The sequence below is a fragment of the Hesperophylax consimilis genome, chromosome 28 (assembly GCF_061612785.1).
Source record: "Hesperophylax consimilis isolate HC1 chromosome 28, BYU_Hcon_1.0, whole genome shotgun sequence".
NCBI lineage: Eukaryota > Metazoa > Arthropoda > Insecta > Trichoptera > Limnephilidae > Hesperophylax > Hesperophylax consimilis.
Window position 1 is genome coordinate 2,205,493 of NC_142863.1, and position 23,546 is coordinate 2,229,038.

The 23,546-nt window shown below is 35.4% G+C and overlaps 1 protein-coding gene across 1 annotated transcript in view; it reads left to right on the forward strand.

Moving 5' to 3' along the window:
* The window catches only part of LOC149410016 (NACHT domain- and WD repeat-containing protein 1), a 113,668-nt gene that overhangs the window by 49,001 nt on the left and 41,121 nt on the right, over window positions 1–23,546 (forward strand). The window contains exons 2-4 of the mRNA XM_089648695.1: window positions 452–657; window positions 3,085–3,176; window positions 4,813–4,921. Coding sequence (XP_089504821.1) covers window positions 452–657; window positions 3,085–3,176; window positions 4,813–4,921 — 407 coding nt within the window. The remainder of the gene's footprint in view (window positions 1–451; window positions 658–3,084; window positions 3,177–4,812; window positions 4,922–23,546) is intronic.

The following is a 23,546-nucleotide window of genomic DNA, read 5'->3' on the forward strand; positions in this document are numbered from 1 at the left end:
GTACCACGAGAAAAATAAGATGATAGGTAGTTAGTAGGTGTAGGTACATTTGACCAAGTCTAGATGTCAAATTGTCAGACGCTGTTCACGTCTCTGAGTGATAATTTAAATAGCGCTATTTTTCTAAAATACCTCGTGAAAAAGACGGTTACCGTTCAATTGAGCCGTGGCACGGTTTACCGGGAGTCGGACGAATACGGTTCATTTAAAAAAAGCTAGTAAAACTGGGCGACTCCTTCATGAACGACTCATCTCTTCTCCCTTCAGCCTCACAATATATCCTAATTCCTTAGTAATCCCTGACAAACTTCGGCTAAAAGCAGTAGCCATTCTTAGCGAAAACGTTTATGTAAAGTTTTTTTGCTGTTTTCCCACTGCCTACAGTGCCTACCCTGCTCTGTGCACACCACTTTGTGCAGGCACATATTCTAACCTTACTGTTTGTTTCCAGATCCCCCTCATACCAGCTGACATGCAAGAAGTCGTCCATCGAGGCCTCGGCGTGGAACGCGCCCGCCGGGGGTACTGGGGGGACCCAGGGGGGCCCGGGGGGGACCGGCCCTGGGGGGACAGAGACCTCCGGAGGGGCTGCGGGGGCGCAGAAGAAGCCGCAGCTCTCCAAGGTGCTCAAGGGGGTGGCTTGCTCCAGCCTATCCGGTGAGTTCTTTGTTTATTAAATTCTTTATCTCTCTGGAACTCTGTTAACCTTATAAGCATTTTTTTCACATTGAGATCAAACTGAGGCCATGCTTTCGATTTTATCATCCTGAAATAGTAAACACCTATTTCTGATATTTTACAAAAACACTGAAAAATGCGCCGCAGGAGAAAATTTTGCATTTCTGCGTTTCCTGGTCAAACAAGGTCAGTTTTTGCAAAATATTATGTCACCAAATCTGTTAGTATTTTTTAAACGGACACCTAAATATACCTTTCAAAAATAGTCCCAAAGATAAACGCCGCAAGGCTAAAAAAATCAACATTTCAAGTAAAAGCACAAATACTAATTTCAATCATCCTGCAATATTAATGAACTTGTTGAACATATTGCTGGATCCAACATCAAAGCAAAAAAATCCTGTTTATTTTTGTCACGAGGACAGTCAATTTTCAAACAGTATTTTTTAGCCTCGAAATCTTTTCTTTTCTAAAATGGAAATCTCTTAAGCAGATCAACCATTGCTGCCAGCATAAAGCGCCCCAGGCGATTTTTTTTATGACTAAGTTACACGCATTAAATATTATAATTTTTTCAAAAAAGTGTGGTTAGCCAATTTTTTTGTTTTATAACACAAATATTTGTCATTTTTTCACCCCCTTCAGTGGTTACACCCCAAGGGTGGCACAACCATCTTCCTATGAAACTGGGTTTAATATCCTTCAGAGCAGAGGTTCCCAAAGTGGTCTATATAGACCCCCAGGGGTCGATATCGGCATGCTGGGGGTCTATGTCAGCGATAAAAAAATTTGGGGGTACACACGAGCGGACCTCCATTTACCTGAAGTCAACATTCAGCCTAAGGCTGGCCGCATACCTACGTTTTCCGTATTCGATTTCCGAATTCGTTTTCCGTATTCGGACATCGGAATGCACGGAATCAGTAGAAAATACATTAACTGCCGCACACGTTCGTTTTAGTTCCGAACGGAACAAATTCCTTACGCACGTTCCGAATGCAAACCGAAGAGGAAAAAACCTAATGACGTCATGTGGAACGCAGCTCTTGCATACAATTTGTTTGTGCCGACGCAAACGTTCGGAAATTTCCGTTCAGTAATTCAGTGTTGCCAACGGATCTTGACCTAATATCGCCGTTTCTCATACATAAGGTAGCGTAAAGTAGCCGAATTTGCTGTTAGGTGGGACATGTTTAAAATTGATGTTTTTACGTGAAAATAAAAATTTCGTGGGGGGGGGGGGAGTGGCTATTTTGTCTAATTTGTCCCCAGAAAATAAAAAAAATCATGGGGGTGTGGCTAGAGAATTTCGGGACATGTTTAAAATTGATGTTTTTGAAGTAGCTTAATTGGCGACCAGTCGCCTTTTAGATTTTTTCGGCGCCGATTCACGCTCTGAGTAGCCTAAATGGCGATATATCGCCCTTGTTGGCAACACTGGTACTGACGTTTATACATTCCGAATGAAGAAAAACGAACGTTTGCGCTAGTCTCACGGAATTCCGAATACGGAAAACGAATTCGGAAATCGAATACGGAAAACGTATGTATGCGGCCAGCCTTAGGAGTTCCGTAAATGACAGAATAGAATTAACACAAATATAATAGACTGAGAAATTACTTATTTGATATTGGTATTTTTATATTTCCTAAAGTTGTTAATTGAGGTATACAAATAGAATCTATGTTCCTTTTTCTCGTCAGAATTAATTATTCCAGCACATTGCACATTGGACGCCGCAAATTTGTCTAGTTCCCCAACTTGTTTTTGAAAAACGTCCAGGGTAATAATGACGTTCAACATTTAAATGCACTTCACACAGACTTCAAAACTAAGTTTGAGGACATTTTGACTATGGAAATGGAACGTTGAAGAATCATGTGACAAGAAGAACTGACTGGAATAAGCACTGTCAAAGAACTGAAGGGGCATGTCTGTAGGGCCAGCTACAGAAAGAAATTCCCGTTGTTTATCCTGCTCCATTTTCATTTAGTGTAATACCTCACAAGGGCGCCCCTGTCTGCACAGTGTAAAGACAGAGGAACTATACCGCCACCCGGTTGTAGGACAGGAAAGGGAAGGAAATCTTTTTACTAAAAAAATAAATGATTATCACATGGGACGTTAATAGTTTTAGGAAAATTCAATATTCGTCAAGCAGGGGGTCTACGGAAAATTTTTTTTTTGGTTAGTGGTCTACGGGGCAAAAAAGTTTGGGAACCTCTGCTTTAGAGTGTTAGGTTGAGACAATAACGTTAGAAGACCGGATAAGGGTATTTTTTTAAATATGATTCAGGTAACAAAAGTTTGGCAGTTGGTTCTTTACCCTGTGGTTGGTTCGTTGTTCATGAAATAGCAATTCAATAAATATTCTAATTTCATGTTTGGTGTTTGTTTGTCCCCAGATTCCATGTCTCTGAACTCACCCATCGGAGCGCCCGGCCCCGTCACGGACTTGGATAGGTTGGGGGCCCTAGGTCTGCCAGCAGCCACGCAGGTAAATCAAAACACTCGCTTTATCTCATTGCTGAGGGTCTTGACCTCAATGAACCAGGATCGCGGACCAGCGTTGCATTGAGGGCCATGGACAACGACGTTACGGGTGCCTGTGATACTTGATCAGTACAACACGTCCTTTGTTCCTTCGACTTTGTCAGTGAACACGAGTTTCTCCAGGTGCGAGGTCTTTTTTGAGAGAGTAGAGGAAGTTCTGGGAAGGAAAGGGTGTAGAGTCTCTCTAATCTGGCCCGTGGGCTGACGCATCCCCCACACAACCTGGACAAACCTCGACCTATAAACCCGAGCACCCCAGCCAAGTCACCAACGTACTGTCAGTACAACACAACGAAGCTTGACACTTAGAGGTGGTGTTTATTCAACGAACGGTACCCTTACCTGCCTCCCAAATACAAATGTTTTGTTTGAAAGGTTGTAGGCAGATAGTTGATAGCCTCTTAGATACATAGCTATGTAAATTGGTGTTCCAATTTAAGGGAATAAATGCGTGATAATTTTATTGAACTTCCTGTTAAGGCGAAGCTTAGTGCTAAATATTTTGCTTAATCTTTGTAACGAATTGGTGTACATTATGAATATCAAAAATATGCTTTAGATACATTGAAGGTTTTTCTATCGTTTCGCTTGAGTAGAATACAAATAAAATAATAAATTACTCAATAAAAAATATAAATATAAACTACTAAAAAAAATACTTTTTCAAGAGAAATGTATGAACGCGTAAAGGAAACAACTTAAAAAAAATTCAGTATTATAGCTAAGATTATCTTTGACAGTTTCACTTGATTAACTTTTTTCCTTTCTTATAAAATTATTTACAAAATAAGAAACAAAACAGTTTTGTGTATGAAATCGAACGTTTCTCGACTCCGTTTGTCAAGCGATTTTAATGCCTATTACCTACAATACAAGGTATACCAAGAATATACACAATTGGCTTGTAGCTTCCTCTTAAACAGAGCACACGTTCAGAGTGTAAGCCGGCTTGATTCGAGAATTATTGTAATGATTGTTTTGTTTGCTATTTTAAGGATAATTATGGAAAACCCTTTTGACTGTTATAAATGATTTTATTGACAAGGACGACATTCGACTTGTTCCTTCAACAGATCACCAGTCAATAATAATCTCACTACCCGCAGTGACAATGATCAAGCAAGAGTCCTTTTCATCTAAACTCTTTTAAGGTCTACCATCTTGCCAGTAACTGAAATTTAAATACGCCAGAGCAGTTCCTACAAGAGAATTCTTGTGCTCATAAAACTTTTCTCGAGAAATCTTGTGTTTATAAATCTTTTCTCGAGAAATCCTGTGTTTATAAATCTTATCTCGGGAATTCTTGTGTTTATAAATCTTTTCTCGAGAATTCTAAAAATCTTCTTGTGATTATTTGTTAGGTGTGTTTGGGTACGTATACATTTTCGAAACGAAACGCGAACCGTACCGCGAATTACGGGAAAGGAACGAATCAACTGCAAGCGGCGTTTCGCACCATTTGCGGTTGCTTCGTTTCTTTTGTAAGTTGAGGTTCAGTTCGGCAGTTCGGCTCGCGGATGTATACGTAGCATAATAATAACTCGATGCAAGTACAACAGCTAATAATGTGGATATTGCAGGCTCTACCAGATGCAGTTCTGTTGCTGATGCTGGGTAGGGCTGGTCAGGCCAAACCTCAGCCGAAGATAAAGAAGATCGTGGTGTACGTGTCTGCTGCCGACTCGCAAGGTAATTTCATTTATTTGTGTTCATCTGTCAATGTATTTACCATTCGCCTCCTGGTAGTCCTCAGTCCTTATCGTCCTTCTCCAATCCTGTTCCACACGTTCTTCCTCTATCCAACTTTGAGTTGCTTGTTGCTGCCAAAACGATATGTTCGTGCGAAGGGCGTTTGTGACGTCACACCGACAAACGTTTGTAGGAGTAGTCTTGGGATCAGGCGACAGCTCTGTAGTAACCAACAGCGTTACCTACGTCATATGCAAACTCGAACTGTTTAGGAATTTGAGATTTTAGATTGTTTTCAAAATCAATACCAAGTTATAACTGAAATTTTAAAAATTAACATTTTTATTGTGATGATCAGAACTATAAAAATAATTTTAAAATGGTTGAAAATTTTTTAACAACATTATCTAACTAACTAACCATCATACCGTTTCCCCGCAAGGGTAGGCAGAGGGGATTGATCGCCAAACAACTCGGTACCTTGCTTCATTTACATTTATACATCCTCTCATATATTTCTGTTATTCTGACTGTTAAAGCGAAGCTTAATGCTAAATCACTATTTCGATTAATCTTTATAACAAATTGGTGTACATTATGAATACCAAAAAATAACTTTAGATAAATTGAAGGTTTTCCTATAGTTTCACTTGAGCAGAATACAAATAAAAAAATAAATTACTCAATAAAAAATTTAAATGTAAACTACTAAAAAATATTTTTTTTCAATAGAAATGTATGAACGAGTAAAGGAAACAACTTTAAAAAATACAGTATTACAGCTAAGATTATTTGTGACAGTTTCACTTGATTAACTTTTTTACTTTCGTATAAAATTATTTACAAAATAAATAAAAACCAGTTTTGTGCTTGAATCGAATGTTTCTAGAGTCCGTTTGTCAAGCGATTTTAATGCCTATACAATATAAGGCATACCAAGAATTTACACATTTTTGGCTTGTAGCGTATTTAATATTAGGTTTACAAGATCCTGCCATGTATTCCTTTTGTGTCCCAGACTGCTTTTACCATTGACACTTTTTAATTTTATTTTTTAAAATTTTTAATATTTTTTTCCTCTGCTGCTCATCTCACTAGAAAATTTCTGTGTCGAGACGAGCAGCTTTACAATTATATTCTAATAAGTAATGTACATAATACGTAGATGGATTACACTCGCGTCATATATTATATTCTCCCCACACTTCTTACTTCGTTTATCCTCTGTACATAACTAACCAGCTGCGTGGTCGAGGGGTAAGGCTCTCGACTAAGAAACTGGTTCAAATCCTGGCGTGCGCAATTAAATTTTATTTGATTAATTTAATATATAATCTCAGGTGTCAGATTAATTTAATATATAGTATATTTGCGGCACGTTCCAAAGTGTAATATAATCTCAGGTGTCAGATTAGTTTAATATATAGTATATTTGCGGCACGTTCCAAAGTGTAAGATAATCTCAGGTGTCAGATTAATTTAATATATAGTATATTTGCGGCACGTTCCAAAGTGTAAGATAATCTCAGGTGTCAGATTAATTTAATATATAGTATATTTGCGGCACGTTCCAAAGTGTAAAATAATCTCAGGTGTTAGATAAATTTAATATATAGTATATTTGCGGCACTTTCTAAAGTGTAAGATAATCTCAGGTGTCAGATAAATTTAATATATATAGTATATTTGCGGAACGTTCCAAAGTGTAAGATAATCTCAGGTGTTAGATTAATTTAATATATAGTATATTTGCGGAACGTTCCAAAGTGTAAGATAATCTCAGGTGTCAGATTAATTTAATATTTATTTATTTATTTATTTTAGGAACATAAACAGTCTTAGTAATATAATATACATAAGAGAATAACAAAAACAGACCAATTATTAATGTTCACAGATATATACAGGGTGTATCGGCACTAACCCGACAAACTTTAACCAGCTATTCCTTAGCACATTTGGAGTAAAAAATGTTATGTACACTTTGCTGTCCGGTAACATTTTTTTTCTTTTAAAAACAAAAAATAAATAAAATTTCCACACTCCGCTACTGCCCACAGTATAGGGGTAAAATAATTGGCAACGCCGCGCTACTGTCATCTCTTTCACACATATTCTGTCTCAAGTCCCGTGTGGTTCCCGCCACCCCGTCTCGTATCAGTGGTCAGTGCTGTTTTGGGAGTTCGCATGTCATCAAGTTTCTAGTTTCGTTTTTGTTTTGTTATCTAAGTTTTTACTGTTGAAATATGCCCCTCAATTATCCACCTGCCGAGCAAGCAGATATTGTTTTTGTTTATGGATTTTGCAATGGAAATTCACGAGCAGCCGTAAGGGAGTATCGCATGAGGTTTCCTGGAAGACGCGTCCCACACCATGCTACCTTTGTCCAGGTTTGTACCCTATCAATTGTTTATTGAAACTATTTACATTCATTGATAATGCCAAAAAGCGCTTTTGAAATTTAAACTGGGAACATTAAAAACATAACAAGGGGCCACCAACTTTAAAAATGTAAATTGTACTTTAGGTGATTTGTGTTCAGTGGTCACTAAACGGCGTTTTAAAAAGTTAATTAATTTTAATCTCTAATAAATGCATCATTCACTGCAATTGAATTCACTCCCTTTCTCACCATGGGATTATTTAAATTACTTGAATTCAATTTCACCCCTGTGAATCCAAGATATCAACCGTACCTAGTTAAGAAAATTATAATTTAAAACACTTTGTTATACATTTTACTATAAAAAAATGAAATAAATGAAGAGAAAACGTAAGTTTTCTGATATGTGCCTAAAATAAGTGTTCTTTAAAAATAAAATGAGTGAAAAAGCCCGCGATTGTTTATTTGACATTATTACTGAGCTGAATAATAAAAGCAGTTGTTATTTGTTGTTTTGTTTCAGATGTATCAACAATTGCGTGACTGTGGCATCGGACGGATTGAAGGCGCCGGCGGAGGACACAACATCGTTCCTGTGGCAGTTGAGGAGAGAATCCTGAACTTAATTACCGAAGACCCCACGCTGTCCGTGCGTCGGGTCGCTCTGATGATAGGACACAGGGAACACATGGCGGTATGGAGAGTTCTGAAGAAGCACGGGCTCAAACCTTTTCACTATAGGCGCTGCCAAGGCCTCATGGAGAATGACCACTTTTCCAGAGTCGTGTACTGCAGAAGAATGCTGCATAATGTCATAAGAGATGCAGACTTCATGAAAAACATATTGTTTACCGACGAAGCACAGTTCACTAAAACAGGAGTGCTAAATGTGCACAACTTGCACCATTGGGCTGAACAAAACCCCAAGCTTGTTCGGGAGTCGTCGAGCCAGGACAGATTTTCCATCAACATGTGGGCAGGAATCCTGGGAAATCAAATACTCGGTCCAATCGAGTTGCCTCCCAGACTAAATGGACCGATGTATTTGGAGTTCTTACAAGTGCAACTGGGCGAGATTCTGGAAGATGTGAACCTCGAATTACTACGGAGAATGTGGTTCCAGCACGATGGAGCCCCACCACACTATTCGATTGCCGTGCGGAACTACTTGGATGTCGAGTTTCCTGGTCGTTGGATAGGCCGTGGAAGTCCGGCCATTGCTTGGCCACCAAGATCACCCGACCTGACCCCCCTGGATTACTACCTGTGGGGGGCTCTCAAGGAAAAAGTGTATGCTAAGCCAATAGCCTCAAGAGAGCAACTGCTCGAACGAGTGATGGAAGCCGCTGCAGAAATTAAAGCAAATCCTGCAAACTTAAATAATCAAAATATAACAAGACTACACGCTTGCATCGAAAATAATGGTAGTCACTTCGAACAAATGCTCCAATAAAAAAATTAACATAAACTACATGTCCGCATTTTCATTTATTATTTATTGGTAAAATTCTCACAATGTCATTCATTTACACATCAATATTACCTACATATCAATATTTAATAAAATCTGTAGAAGAGTATGCCCGTCGGCATTCAACAAGTTTTTCGACAAGTGTGTCGAAAAGCGTCTTCTCTCTTTCCTACACACTAAATATTAATGGTTAAAAATGAGACGACTGATGCTTGTAAGCGCGCCAATACGTAAAAACAACGAAACTCGAATAAGAATTGCCAGGTGGGTTTTTTAATCGCTTTAATCTGACTTTAAACAATAATTAAACACGTAAAAATTATTTAATATAATATTACAGTACAGTACTTTGAACCTTCGCAATAAATTTATTTGATTTTAAGTTTAGTTTGTAGAACTCCATTTCAATTTAGAGATTTTTTTTATTTTAACAGTCTTATTAAAAAATTTATAAAAACAGTGTGTTTATAAACAAGTTCTGCTAGTTGTAATTATTATTACGCGTGACAGCTGTTTCACCTTCTGACGGCATTATCAAACTTTGGTAAAGCCACTTACAGACGACGTAAGTGATAACTTTCTTTTTTTATTATTCTGGCTTTATTGATTTCCGAGTAAATTGTCGTAAATTATTATTTGCTAATCCCAATATTATTTGCTAATGCTAATAATTAAGTGAAATTTTAAACAATGCAATAATAGGATTATTGCATTGTTAATTTCACTTAATGTCGTTGGTATTTCCAACTGATGACTCAGGGGTTTATTTCCCTGAATAATTAAGTATTTTGGGGTCTAATTATTATGCATTTCATTACATCCGATAATTTAAACAATTTTTATGTTGAATTGGGGTAAGTTTTATGGCTAAGGGAAGGAGTGGAAGGTGAGGAAGTACCTGGATATTCAGATCTGGTCACCAAATACGGCTAGTCATTTCAAGCAACGTTTAAATTCTAAACCTGGATATTCAGATCTGGTCACCAAATACGGCTAGTCATTTCAAGCAACGTTTAAATTCTGAACCTGGATATTCAGATCTGGTCACCAAATACGGCTAGTCATTTCAAGTAACGTTTAAATTCTAAACCTGGATATTCAGATCTGGTCACCAAATACGGCTAGTCATTTCAAGCAACGTTTAAATTCTGAACCTGGATATTCAGATCTGGTCACCAAATACGGCTAGTCATTTCAAGCAACGTTTAAATTCTAAACCTGGATATTCAGATCTGGTCACCAAATACGGCTAGTCATTTCAAGCAACGTTTAAATTCTGAACCTGGATATTCAGATCTGGTCACCAAATACGGCTAGTCATTTCAAGCAACGTTTAAATTCTAAACCTGGATATTCAGATCTGGTCACCAAATACGGCTAGTCATTTCAAGCAACGTTTAAATTCTGAACCTGGATATTCAGATCTGGTCACCAAATACGGCTAGTCATTTCAAGCAACGTTTAAATTCTGAATTAATTAATCAATTACGAAAAAGCGTGGGGTTAAGAATATTTTTTTTAAATTATAGTTGTAATTTATTGTCGATTTTTTAAAAAAATTGCGATATTTTAAATAAAATTTAATAATTATTGTTTAAATAAATTAGCAATCTGGCAGCATTCATTTGCAGGTGGTCAATCCAATGCAGTCATGACGTTTGTGTGAGTGCTTTCCTTTGTCTCAGTGTGTTGCGCAGCAGTTTTATATGAACCGTTTTTTGATTCATCGGGATTGTTTTTAAAACTATACATTCTTTGTACCTTCAAATTAGTGGAAATAAACTTAAGTGTGTCAAGCTGCTCGTTATATTCCGGTAATTCTGGAAGGCTTTTAACATAAGCAATAATATTCATAAATCACATTCCGCGAAGTTGTAAATAACTAAATTTATTAAAAAATATACGTTGTAGGATAGCCTAGCAAGTAACATTTTGACAGAGCACTTACGGTGATTTAAAAAACAACGGCGCTGTTCAAATAATCCAATTATTATTATTGATAAGTACCTAAGTGAGGAAAATTGTTTTTAAAAGTGCTCAGAATTATTGGACTTCGATTATAAATTCAGGAAATCTACTAATTAGTTTCTTAGTTTCAAAATTAGACTATTTAATACGTGAAACGCGTAAGAGGTGAAACCAAAGCATTCCAGAGGTGAAACAATTTAGATACAAAAATAAAACTGATGTGTACAATACAAGAAGACAATCAGTGATTCGCATACGAAAAATGTGAATAATCATTATTGTTAAATAAAATATTTCTTTTCTGGTACTGGATTATGTAATACGGGCTTCGTTCGCAGCAACACGCGAGAGTTGCGATGTTGCTTTCAAATTTTGACAAAGGATAAAACAGTGGTGACATGTGGTGAAAATATGTTTAATTAATTTTTTATTAAAAAAAAACGTTACCGGACAGCAAAGTGCACATAACATTTTTTACTCCAAATGTGCTAAGGAATAGCTGGTTAAAGTTTGTCGGGTTAGTGCCGATACACCCTGTATAGAAACATAAAACTAACCTGTAAACGATAAACCTATAATATGCCTACCATAAACAGCAATAAATAAAAGTGATTTTAACTATACTTAAATAGACTTGGGTTGGAACGGGAAAGGGGAGGAGAGGGATGAGGAAAAGTTGCCACGCAAGTAATATTAAAATATTAGGTACAATCATTTTAACAGTGGTTAATATGAGTTAGAATGTGATACAATGAGATTCTGTAGTGATAGTAACTAGCAGTGAATATGTCAGCACGAGTGTCTATATTTGCAAATTTATTATTATGGTAGTTAAATGTCCTTTGCATAAATTCATTTTGGTTGGAATTGGTATTGCATCTATCAATATAGAAAAGGGTATTTTGTCTGGGTATACATAGTATATTTGCGGCACGTTCCAAAGTGTAAGATAATCTTACTTTTCTTAATCTTACCCATTTCTCATTAGACGTATTGCCTTGCATTCTTTCATTATTTTCACATTTTTCACACGATCTCTCGCGCTCTCATTAATCCTGTTCATTTGTGAAAACACCCCATTTAGTCAATTAGTTATATCACCTTTATTCTGATGTCATAAAAACATGTTGATCAGATCAAGCAAGATTCATTGAGAGGAAAAACATCCAAAGCGCGTGGAATACGTATATTATTCTGTACGGGACAGTACGGGTAGGGTCTATGACCAAACATGGAGGTGAATTTCAACTAGAACAATCCGATGTTTTTCTTTTCGTCGGCAGATGACGTTATGTGTTTGTTTTCCGTTCTACGTCACGCGTTACGTCATCCAAACAATCACATTAAAACGGTTCATGACGAAAGAACCACGCAGAGAGGTGCGTTGATGGATTAAAAAAATAAACATCGGATAATATAATAATTGACATGATCGTAAAATAAAATAAAAAATAATCAAAATCCGACATTCGCGAATAAATTAAGGATTTAAACAATTCATCAAATTTCAAAGCTGATTTTTAAGTGTTTTGAAGATTCTATTTAAGTTCTGTTATTATATCTTTATTGGCCAGTTGTTTCACTTAACAGAAATAGTAACATAACTTGAATAGAACCTTCACAGAACTTGAAAATCAACTTTGAAATTTGATGAATTGTTCAAATTCGTGAAACAACCCGTCCTATTTTATAAAACATTTTTTTTTATAAAATAGATGTAAACAGTAATTTTCCTCTTATTTTGAACGTCAAGTGTACAAAATTTCATCAAGTAGTATCAAAATTCTGCTTTAAGGGGTGGGAAAAGTAGACGGGGTGGTTTTTCTAAATCTCATGTACATTTTATTTTATTAATAAATGATTTAGAGGGTACATATGGTTTTTGTGATATTTCACCCTCCATGCTAGGGATGACCCTGTGTTCACTCATATGTAAAGCATTTAAGCATTAAAATGAATCATCAACATAAAAAAGTTTTTTTTTCAACTTTGAGGATTAAAAAAAATTGCAAGTTGCGCCACAATACGAAGTATGTCAAAAAAATACAAATAAATAGTAGTATATCTGTGTGTAAGGATATAATGGCCAATCTTATGATTCCAGAGATAGCCTCATTTTTAATGTCAGTGCCATACAAATTTTTCTTAAAAAAATGATGACTCCTTCATTTGTACACGCAATTGCTTCATAAGAAAGCAGAATCCATTTCTAGTCAAAAATAATACCCTTGAAAATTCAAGTTTCTATATCTATGAAAGGCGATTTTCAGCCCACTGTGCGCCGTCAGACACACTTTATACAGGGTGTATCGGCACGTACCCGACAAACTTTAACCAGCTATTCCTTAGCACATTTGGAGTAAAAAATGTTATGGGCACATTTTCTGTTTCCAATAAACCCATAAAAAAATCCCAGTTCTCCTTACCTCCTTACCACCATGCCAGTTGATGCTTTGTTTCTCCCGATTTATTCGTATAACCCATTAGTCTACATAATTATCTAGCGGTTTTTCCATTACTTGTGCACTTATGTTAATGTATTTTATGACCGTCTTTGTGTTGCTTATATTTGTATCATGTTGTCTCCCTCTATATTTTGTTATATATATACACACATTATGTACTTCTTGTTTAGTATTAATTTGTACCCTGATGATGCTTAAGTAAAGCGAAACCGGTCGGTTCTTAAATTATTAAATATCGTGGTTTTAAAACAAAAAAGTATTTTATTTTATTAAAACTGTGATTTTCCTTTTAAATGGTTACTTTGTAAATTTAATATCATGCTAATTCTGCTCGAAATTGGCGGGAAAAGGGGATGCGATTATTTTTCGAAATCTCGAAATCATGACAGTCACTTTTCTTTTGTGCGGGAAATTTCATCAATCTTGGAATGAAACCATAGATTTGTATAAAGAACAGGCTCCACAGACGCTCTTTATATATATAGATAGAAGATGACACTCATAATATACAGTAGGTATACACGGTGTCTGGAAACTAGTGGAATAAGCGGGAAAGTGGTGAATCACATGAAAAACCCCAAAAAACTTATTTCGACTGAGCAATCATTATTATTTTTCCACTTATTTCGGCAACTAAAGGGTTAAAAAACTTAGGAATCGGGTTCACGCTTTGACGCATTTTGAAATACATTAAACATCTGATATTAACCCCCTAGCGACCGATTTTTTTCAAATGTGACTTTGGTCAACTTCGGACTCGATTTATGTACTCGAAAAAGAGTTTAAACTTCTATTTTACTCATAGACGTACAAAAGAATTTTACTAGATTTGAGTAGATTCATCACTTTCACCGTGTATGGAAAATGTTGTCATTATGTACCTACTTGCTGACAAATGACAAAATAAGTTTTTCTAGAATATAATAAATTGATAATAATAAATAGATAATAAATAGAAAGAAAACAATAACTTTACTCGTAGTAAACTTGCTAAACGTTCTAGAGTGATGGATATTATCAGTGGTTAAGGCGATGCAATACGTAGTAATGCAAAATCATGTGTTTTTGGTTTGAAATTTTGGTCGCCTAGAAATGTTTCAGATGCTTTAATTAAATACTGCGAGTAGAATACATTTTAACCTTTGAAATAATCGAGTATTTTTTTAGATAAGTCTTTTTATAAGCCCAGAAAAAAATAATGTAAAGGCCTATGAAAACTTCTTTAAAGTTCAAAATCTCCTAGTTACGAACCGTATTGTATAATGTGGAAAATTAAGTTATTTATAAAATGATCGGGAAAAAAATAAATATTTATGCCTGAACATCCACAAAATAAAATAAAAGGCACCTTTTGGCCATGTTTTTTTCTTGCATAAATCAAAACAGGCGGATGGTGTTAAGCGGGAATTTAAACCTTATCGCCATCTACGTAAGGGTTGTTATTGAATTTAAAATATTACACGACGTAGTGCATCGCCTTAAGACGATCTCAATAGCCAGGTGCTTTGCAACCTTTCTCTTCCCTATCTCCTTCCATTTATGCATCATAATATAGGTACCCCAATTGGGGATGCAATGCCCAGTGCCAACGGGCAGTTAGACTCTTATTAAGAAGTAATAATGTTAATTAAAATCATAAAGAAATATACATTCGCTAAATTACACACGACTTTTCAACTATTGAGTCCCAGACAGACGCACAGACAGTTAGACTAATAATAACAATAGAATAATAATCCATTTTATTCTGTCTATTTGTCTGTTTGATAGTTTTCTTCATTATTCGAACGAGAATTGGACATTGTTCAGTTTCTTCTCACCTTTATTAAATGCTCGTGCTCGATTCCTCAGATTGTACACTCTGTGGTCTACAAATGAGCACTTTATTTATTTATTTATGTCTATTCTTGAATACACAAATGATTACAGTGGTTTATATTGTAGTATAGAGAAAAAAGTACAGAAAAAGGTATAGAAAATAAAGAACATAGGTTGTAAAACTGTGTGTGGGTGATATTGTATGTTACGTGAACACCTCACTAGGAGAACCTGTGCTGAGGTGTTAACGTGTTTGTGATTAAGGGTGACAGGTTAGTGGTAGAATGTTATTTTTTTTCACAGACATATATTGAAACATGAAAACTCACATTTATATGTGAGTGTACGTATTTTTGGATAATTCTTGAAGAACGTGTTTAATATTTAAGTTTACTCATTACATTTTGGTTATGTTTGGTTTGGAATTATAATCTTTCGAATAAAGTGAATATTTTGATTTTTATCCAGGCCACAATATGTTTTTTGAGAAAGTTTGTAGATGTGTTTGTAGTCAATAATTGTTTCAAAGTAATAGGCATACTGTTAAAAAGTTTGGTTGCGTAGTATTGAAAGTGTCTTTGTCCGTGTATGGTGTGTGTTATCGGACTGTTCAGTGTTTTATTTGTTGAGGACCTGGTTTTTATTATGGCTTTTGCTTGATTTGTAATATGAAGATTATTATGGATGAGGTGTAGGAGAGCAGTTTTGGAGTAAAGTTGTCTTATTGACATGACATCTAGTGTTTAGATCACACATTTTTTGGCTGTCGTCTAAGCAAATATCTTCTCTTCTATCAAGCCTTATCTAAACTCGCCTCCCCTCCATTCAACATCTCATCTCTTCTAAGTCTGAATACGATTCCAATCTTCCATGTAATTTAGTAATTTGCCAATTTAAACAAAATGAATATATAAATTGACCTTCCCTCTCCATACTTTGAAATGATGGCCTAAAACACCATCGAAGGGTGAAAGCCAGAAACATCCTTTGTGTTTGGTGACTAGTTCTGAAAAGCCGGATACTTCCTCTTCACCTTTATCTCGTTCAACTCTCTTCAGTCTCACAATATACATTTGGGGATCGCGTTATTACATTTTCTTCGGGCAGTTGGAACTCTTGTGAGATAATAATATTTAAAGCCCCCGCATTCCCAATTTCTACCGATTTATAACAATACGATTTGAGATTTTCACGTCGAAAAGTATTATAGTTATTTGTTTTTGGGGTATTATGCCGTGTTGCGCTACCTCCTTCTTTAGCCAAGGTTTCGGACAGCATTTCAGTGGCCATCATCAGGGCAGATGTGTAATCTAAGATTGTGGTGAAATGTGTGCTTATGTATACCTATACTTATGCGATACCGTGCTGCCAGCTCCAACCCTCCAAAAGCTGACATTAACGTACAATTTTAAAGTGGTTTTCTGCGTTTAGTTCTAGTGTAGCCGTCAATTTCAATTCATGTCGTCCCTTTCCGTTCCAACAAGCAACAGAGCGGCTTATCAAAAAATATTATCATATCTCGGTCCTAAAATATTATAAATTGTCATCCTTCGGTCCAAGAGTGACAAAATGGTTGTTGGATCTAGGCAGGACTGATTCCGAAATGATACTAAAAAATGTAATTTGAAATCACGAACGCCTCTATGTATCTTTATGTATCTTTTTTATGTATCTTTTTTATGTATCTTTTTATGTATCTTCGTTTTAACATACTTATTTAAGCTAGTCTTAAATCCTGTATTCGTCTAGGATAACTTGAAACCTGTAAATTTGACTGTCCTGAAACGGGAATCCTTCCTAGTTGGAGATTCAAAATCATACAATGTAATCAATATTATATTATAAAAAATAAATAAAAAAATAAATAAATTACCATATACCAAGAACTACTGAGCTTAGCTCCATCGTCTCTATTATTATATTGACTAAAGAAGGAGGTAGCGTAACAAGGCATAATACCCCAAAAACAAATCACTATCATTTATAACAAGTTTCTTTTTAACTCTTAAAGTTTCTAAGTTGTAAAAAATATCTTTTAAATTATATGCTTTTTATATATATTTTAATTTCTTCTATATTTCATACTCGATATATTATTTTAATGTACTGTATATATAATGAACCATCACAAGACGGGCATGTGCCTAGCTTGGTGGTCTAAACATTACTAATAATTGTAATAACCATTTCACTGAATAAAGAAAAATAAAAAAAGAATTTCTATACATTTGTAATGCCGAAACGTTAATTATTTGAAATTCCTTTGATAGAAAAAATCGCAAAGTAATTTATGAAAATTATATGAAACACGTTTTGTTCTGTTATTTAATATGTTATAGGCATGAAAAAAATCACAGTGTATTTTTAAATGCAACTAAAGCATTTGTCGATAGATTTTTGCTCTATATCAAACGAGTCGGATTTTATTGACTATTCTCAACATTTTCGCTTAAGGCGAAGCTTAATGCCAAATCACTATTTTGATTATTCTTTATAACAAATTGGTGTACATTATGAATACCAAAAAATATGCTTTAGATAAATTGAAGGTTTTACTATCGTTTCGCTTGCGTAGAATACAAATAAAATAATAAATTACTCAATAAAAAATATAAATGTAAACTACTACAAAAAATATTTTTTCAATATAAATGTATGAACACATAAAGGAAACAACTTTTAAAAAATACAGTATTATAGCTAAGATTATCTTTGACAGTTTCACTTGATTAACTTTTTTGCTTTCTTATAAAATTATTTACAAAATGAGTAAAAACCAGTTTTTTGTTTGAAATCGAACGTTTCTAGACTCCGTTTGTCAAGCGATTTTAATGCCTATTACCTACGATAGTATACCAAGAATATACACATTTTTGGCTTGTTTTAAATATTAGCGCGCGCCCTCATATTTCCTTATTATCTCCCTTTCAAACCATCTTAAAGATCTTGTCTCTGCAATGATATAATCCGTGGAAGCATCGGAAATTGCCGTATTATTGCCGTATTGGTACACACAGCTATTGAAATGCAAATTCGGAGCCAAAACGAATTGGGAGCGTGTTTCTCAATGCCGAACTACACTAACTTACACTAGTACAGCCATCCGGTAGTAAAGAAAAAAACATGGTTTACTATTTTGGTATTATCATCTTCGGTATGTGTCGAAATTTCTCTTTTCTACGTATATATATTTATTTTATTTTATTTTTATTTATTCCTTTAGATTTACACACAGTACAATATGATACAAGATATAATTAAAATATTTTTAGTGATTATAGATTATTGTACCTTATCAGGTCGAAATTATTGGTTCCTAACTAGGCTAATTGCCCGTTCCAAGGAACCAAAAATATGTGAAAATAAGTGTGTGATTTGTCTATGTATATAATATATCTCATTAATGTATTAATTTGTGATGTTTAATCGTTACAATCTTATGATAGAGTCGAACTTGATCTGTTGTGTATGTTTCAACTGTGTATGAGCAATAATTAGAATAATGGAAGATATATAGGTATATAGTGTGTGATTAGTGATTAGTCTATGTCTATTTATTACGTGACGTTTTTTTAACATTTTTTCAGATTCTCCTCTGCCCAGTCAAATCAACCATTTAGTTATTATTGGGCCTATGTATGAAATATTACAAGTTTTTATGTTTAATTCAGGGGGGATTTTGTTGTACAGTTTAGGTCCCAAGTATGTGTGTATATATATATTATTATACACGGTGTCCGGAAACTCGTAGTACAAGCGGGAAACTGGAGAATCTACACCACATGGGGAACCCAAAAAAACATAAAATTTTTTGATTTGAGCATTTTCAAAAAAAAAAAAAAAAAAACCAAAAAAAAATATTTTTCGGCTATTTTAGGGTTAAAGTTTTTTTTGGTGTTTAGGGTTGAATAACAGATGTTTTAACCCTGCAGAGCAGAAATATTTTATGATTACACCGGGTTAAATAAAGGGTGATTTCAAAATAATGCTTCAAATCCGAGTTTCTTCATTTGTTTTACTTTCAAATAGTTTTAACTAGTTGGGTACATTGATCTTCAGTAATAATTTATAAGAAATTGATTAAAAAAAAAAAAAAAAAAAAATCAACTTCAAACTCGATTTACTCGATAACGAAAGCTCAAATAAAAAAAAATATACTACAAAATCGACTCCAAATGTGATGTAGATTCACCAGTTTCCCGCTTGTACTACGAGTTTCCGGACACCCTGTATATGTATATACATATTATAATATTTATTTATATATACAACCATACGGGCTTTTACAAACATGTGATAATATAACACGTGGGTTCCATGATAACTCAACACAGTGACTATTCAACACACTTTTAAAAAGTGATATAAAGTCATGAAAAACGATGAAATTATTTTTTTTAACCTAACCTAACCTTACCTAACCTATTTAACCCAGTTAATAAAGTTTTTGTTTCATCACTTTCCATGATATTAAATAACTTTTTAAAGATGTGATGAATTATCATTTTGATGATTTATCCGGTCGCCGACACGTGGTAACTCCATTAATAGAGGACTGAACGCAGTTGGCGCTAACAAAAAAATGTCCAAATAAACCAAGTTAGCAGTCCACAATGGAGTGCTGGTACCTACCCTGATGTATGGAAGTGAGGCGTGGAACTGGCAGAGAAAGGATGAAAGTAGACTGAATGCTGTTGAAATGAGATCCCTGACGCGTATGTGTGGTAAAACCATGACATGACATTGGACACATTTGTTAAGATCACCATCCCTGTGAACCTTAACTGTGAAATAAATATGATAATAATTCAGAGCAGAAATGTGGCTTAAAATGGCATTAACCGTGTTTGGTGACCAGATCTGAATAGCCAGGTACTTCCCAACCTTCACCTACCCTATTACCTTCCCCTCCCCACTCTCTTCAGTCTCATAACAGACTTAAATTGGGGATACCATAGTCCCACTGGTTTCTGGCAGTTGGGACTATTCACACTATAAAAAAATTATAAAAACTTGTGTAAAACCCAATGGAATGCCAATTCATGAAAATCCACTGTTTTTATCAACGAAAATCAAATAAGGGAATTGTGGCTTAAGTTTTAATTCCTTCTTTGAACGAAACATTAAAGTAATTTTTAAATAAGGAATTATACAGGTTTTTCCAAAAAGAGGTGTTATTTTGATATTCAATCGTAAAAGATCAATGGTTTCGTTGCTTGTGTGGCACGTAGCGCCGTCTTGTTGAAAGTAAACGTTGTTCAGATCAATACCACCCAATTCCGGCCATAAAAAATCATTAATCATCTCTCGATAGCGCAATCCATTCACCGTAACTGTTGCTCCAGCCTCATTTTCGAAAAAGTAAGGTCCAATGACTCCACCGGACCATAAAGCGCACCAAACAGTCACACGTTGAGGATAGAGAGGCTTTTCAACAGTAACTCTTGGGTTTTCCGAGCCCCAGATGCGACAATTTTGCTTGTTGACGAAGCCACCGAGGTGGAAATGGGCCTCATCACTCAAGATGATTTGCATTTGATGTGAATTTTAATAATTTCAATGCGTTGTTGAAGCGTGTATCGTTCCATTTTTATTAATGGCGTAGTTTCTACAGCTTCAAAAGTAACATCTACCGAAATAGCGGGCTATTCAAAATAACACCTCTAATTGGAAAACCCTGTACAATATGTTCCAAAAACCGTTACTATCTCAATGCAAATTCTTTTTTCAAACAAAGTAGGTACTATCATATTCGAAAAAATTCGAATAAGAAAGTATAAATAAACACGATCAATAAAGATTTGGAAAAATACATTCGGCATTAAGTATAAAAAAAGTTTATGTTGTTTTATTTTAAATTTTAGTGTAACATCACAAACCATCTTCTTCATAAAAACAAATGAAAAAATAATCTTTACTGAAGCCTTAAAACTGCCACCATTTTGAAACGGAAACGGAACAGCCAAATTTAGAGATAGGCTGTATGCAAAACGGTCGAGTTACAAACAGGACTTCGCTTCGCTCTGTCAATAATAACATGGGCCTGCTGGCGACTCTAAAATATACACGCGGTCAACACGTGGTCGCCGACACGTGGTCCACACGTGTTTTTAACACGAAATCACCCGCCTACCTGTTGGAAAAACAAATTCACAAGTCTCTGATCGATTTTACTTGTTGATTGAAAGAATTTCTCTAAACCTACCAGTCGGACTTTTAACAACCCAGGCCGTTTCTCTGAAGGGGTTGGTTAAAACCAAACAACATGGTTTTGACACAAACTTCTTACTTCCCCCACATTCATACATTTTCCGACACAAACCTTTTTTTAAATCCTGACTCCCTGGTATAACGCTATTCAAGCATTTGGTTCATTTTTGATCCTGGCATCCCTTCCTCGGGCGCCCCCGACTTCTATCATCCACGTCATAGATATATTCTCCTTACACTCATTTTTAGGTTCATCTGCTCCGCATGTTCAAATCCTCTTAAGGCGAAGCTTAATACCAAATCACTATTTTGATTAATCTTTATAACAAATTGGTTTACATTGTGAATACCAAAAAATATGCTTTAGATTAATTGAAGGTTTTCCTGTCATTTCGCTTGAGTAGAATAAAAATAAATAAAAAATTACTCAATAAAAAATATAAATGTAAAGTACTAAAAAATATTTTTTTTCAATAGAAATGTATGAACGCGTAAAGGAAACAACTTTAAAAAAATACAGTATTTAAGATTATCTGTGACAGTTTCACTTGATTAACTTTTTTGCTTTCTTATAAAATTATTTACAAAATAAATAAAAACCAGTTATGTGCTTGAAATCGAACGTTTCTAGACTCCGTTTTTCAAGCGATTTTAATGCCTATTACCTACGATATAAAGTATACCAAGAATATACACATTTTTGCCTTGTAGCTTCCTCTTAAGATCTAAAGATCACTTTCTTGTTCTTCTTCTTCAGCCTTGTATTCTTTCCGGATCTCCATATTTGTGCCCACATTGATCGCCAAATTATGTATTTAAATGAAAATAAATAAAGCATTAACTCTTTGAGTGCCGGAAGTGTCTATTGGCCACGGAAAAATTGTGCCCGTTGGACACCGCCGTGGTCGATAGACACATTCAAAACATACTTTCTTTTTACGGGATTTTGCTTCGTAAAAATGTTCATAATTTTTTTTTTCGATTGGTATCAAAATAAACAATTAGATAAAAGTTCTTGCTTATAGTTTCGTAAAAATCAAAACAAAATGGCCACTGCGTCATTCTTGCACAGTTCTTATGTGTTTTATTGTGTAAAACACTTATTTACCTAACTAACTAACTAACCATCACGCCGTTTCCCCGCAGGGGTAGGCAGAGAGGACGGACCGCCAAACAACTCGGTCTTGGCACACACTCCTTGCCTCATTCACATTCATACATCGTCTCATACATACTCTTCTATTGTTCTGACTCTTGACATGGCCGGACTCAAGTATCTGATTCACTTGGTCGTGCCATGTCTTCCTCGGGCGTCCCCGACTTCTGCTACCATTCACATTTGCATCGTATATTCTCCTTACACTCCTTTCTTCGCTCATTCGCTCTACATGCCCAAACCATCTAAGCGTCCCTTTCTTGATCTTACTCATTACGCTTACATCAGCCTTGCACTCTTTGCGGATATCCACATTCCTCACACGATCATACATAGTTTTACCACACATACGCCTCAGGGATCTCATTTCAACAGCATTCAATCTACTTTCATCCTTTCTTTGCCAGTTCCATGCCTCACTTCCATACATCAGGGTAGGTACCAGCACTCCATTGTGGACTGCTAACTTCGCTTCTTTGGACAATTTTTTGTTAGCGCCAACTGCGTTCAGTCCTCCATTAATGGAGTTACCTGCATTTACTCTTCTTTCAATATCTCTGTCAGCCTTCCCATCTCTCGTAAACATGCTTCCTAAATACACAAATTCATCCACCTGCTCCAAGTATTCCTCATTCACAACTATATTGCACACTGTTTTCGTACTTTCTCTTTCAAACACCATTACTTTAGACTTACTTACATTCATCATTAACTCATTCTTCACGCATACTTCGTTCATCCTAGACACGAGAGACTGCAGATCATCCATACTATTAGCAATCAGCACCGCATCATCAGCATACAACAGGCAACATACTTTCAGATTACTCAAATTCGCGCCCAATCCCACATTTTTCAATTCTTGCATACAATTATCCATGTATAGATTGAATAACCACGGTGACATTACGCAGCCTTGTTTAACACCTTTTGTGATATCAAACCACCCCGTAAAACCACCGTTCACCCTAACACATGCAACGCTTCCCTCATATAGAGACGCAATTGCCTGAGTCAGATTCGCATTCACTCCATACTTGGACAACACCTTCCATAGCTTTTTCCTGTCGACTCGGTCGTATGCTTTTTGTAGATCTACAAAGGCACAGAAAAGTTTTTATTTACCTTCATGGAAAATATAACGAAACTTGCAG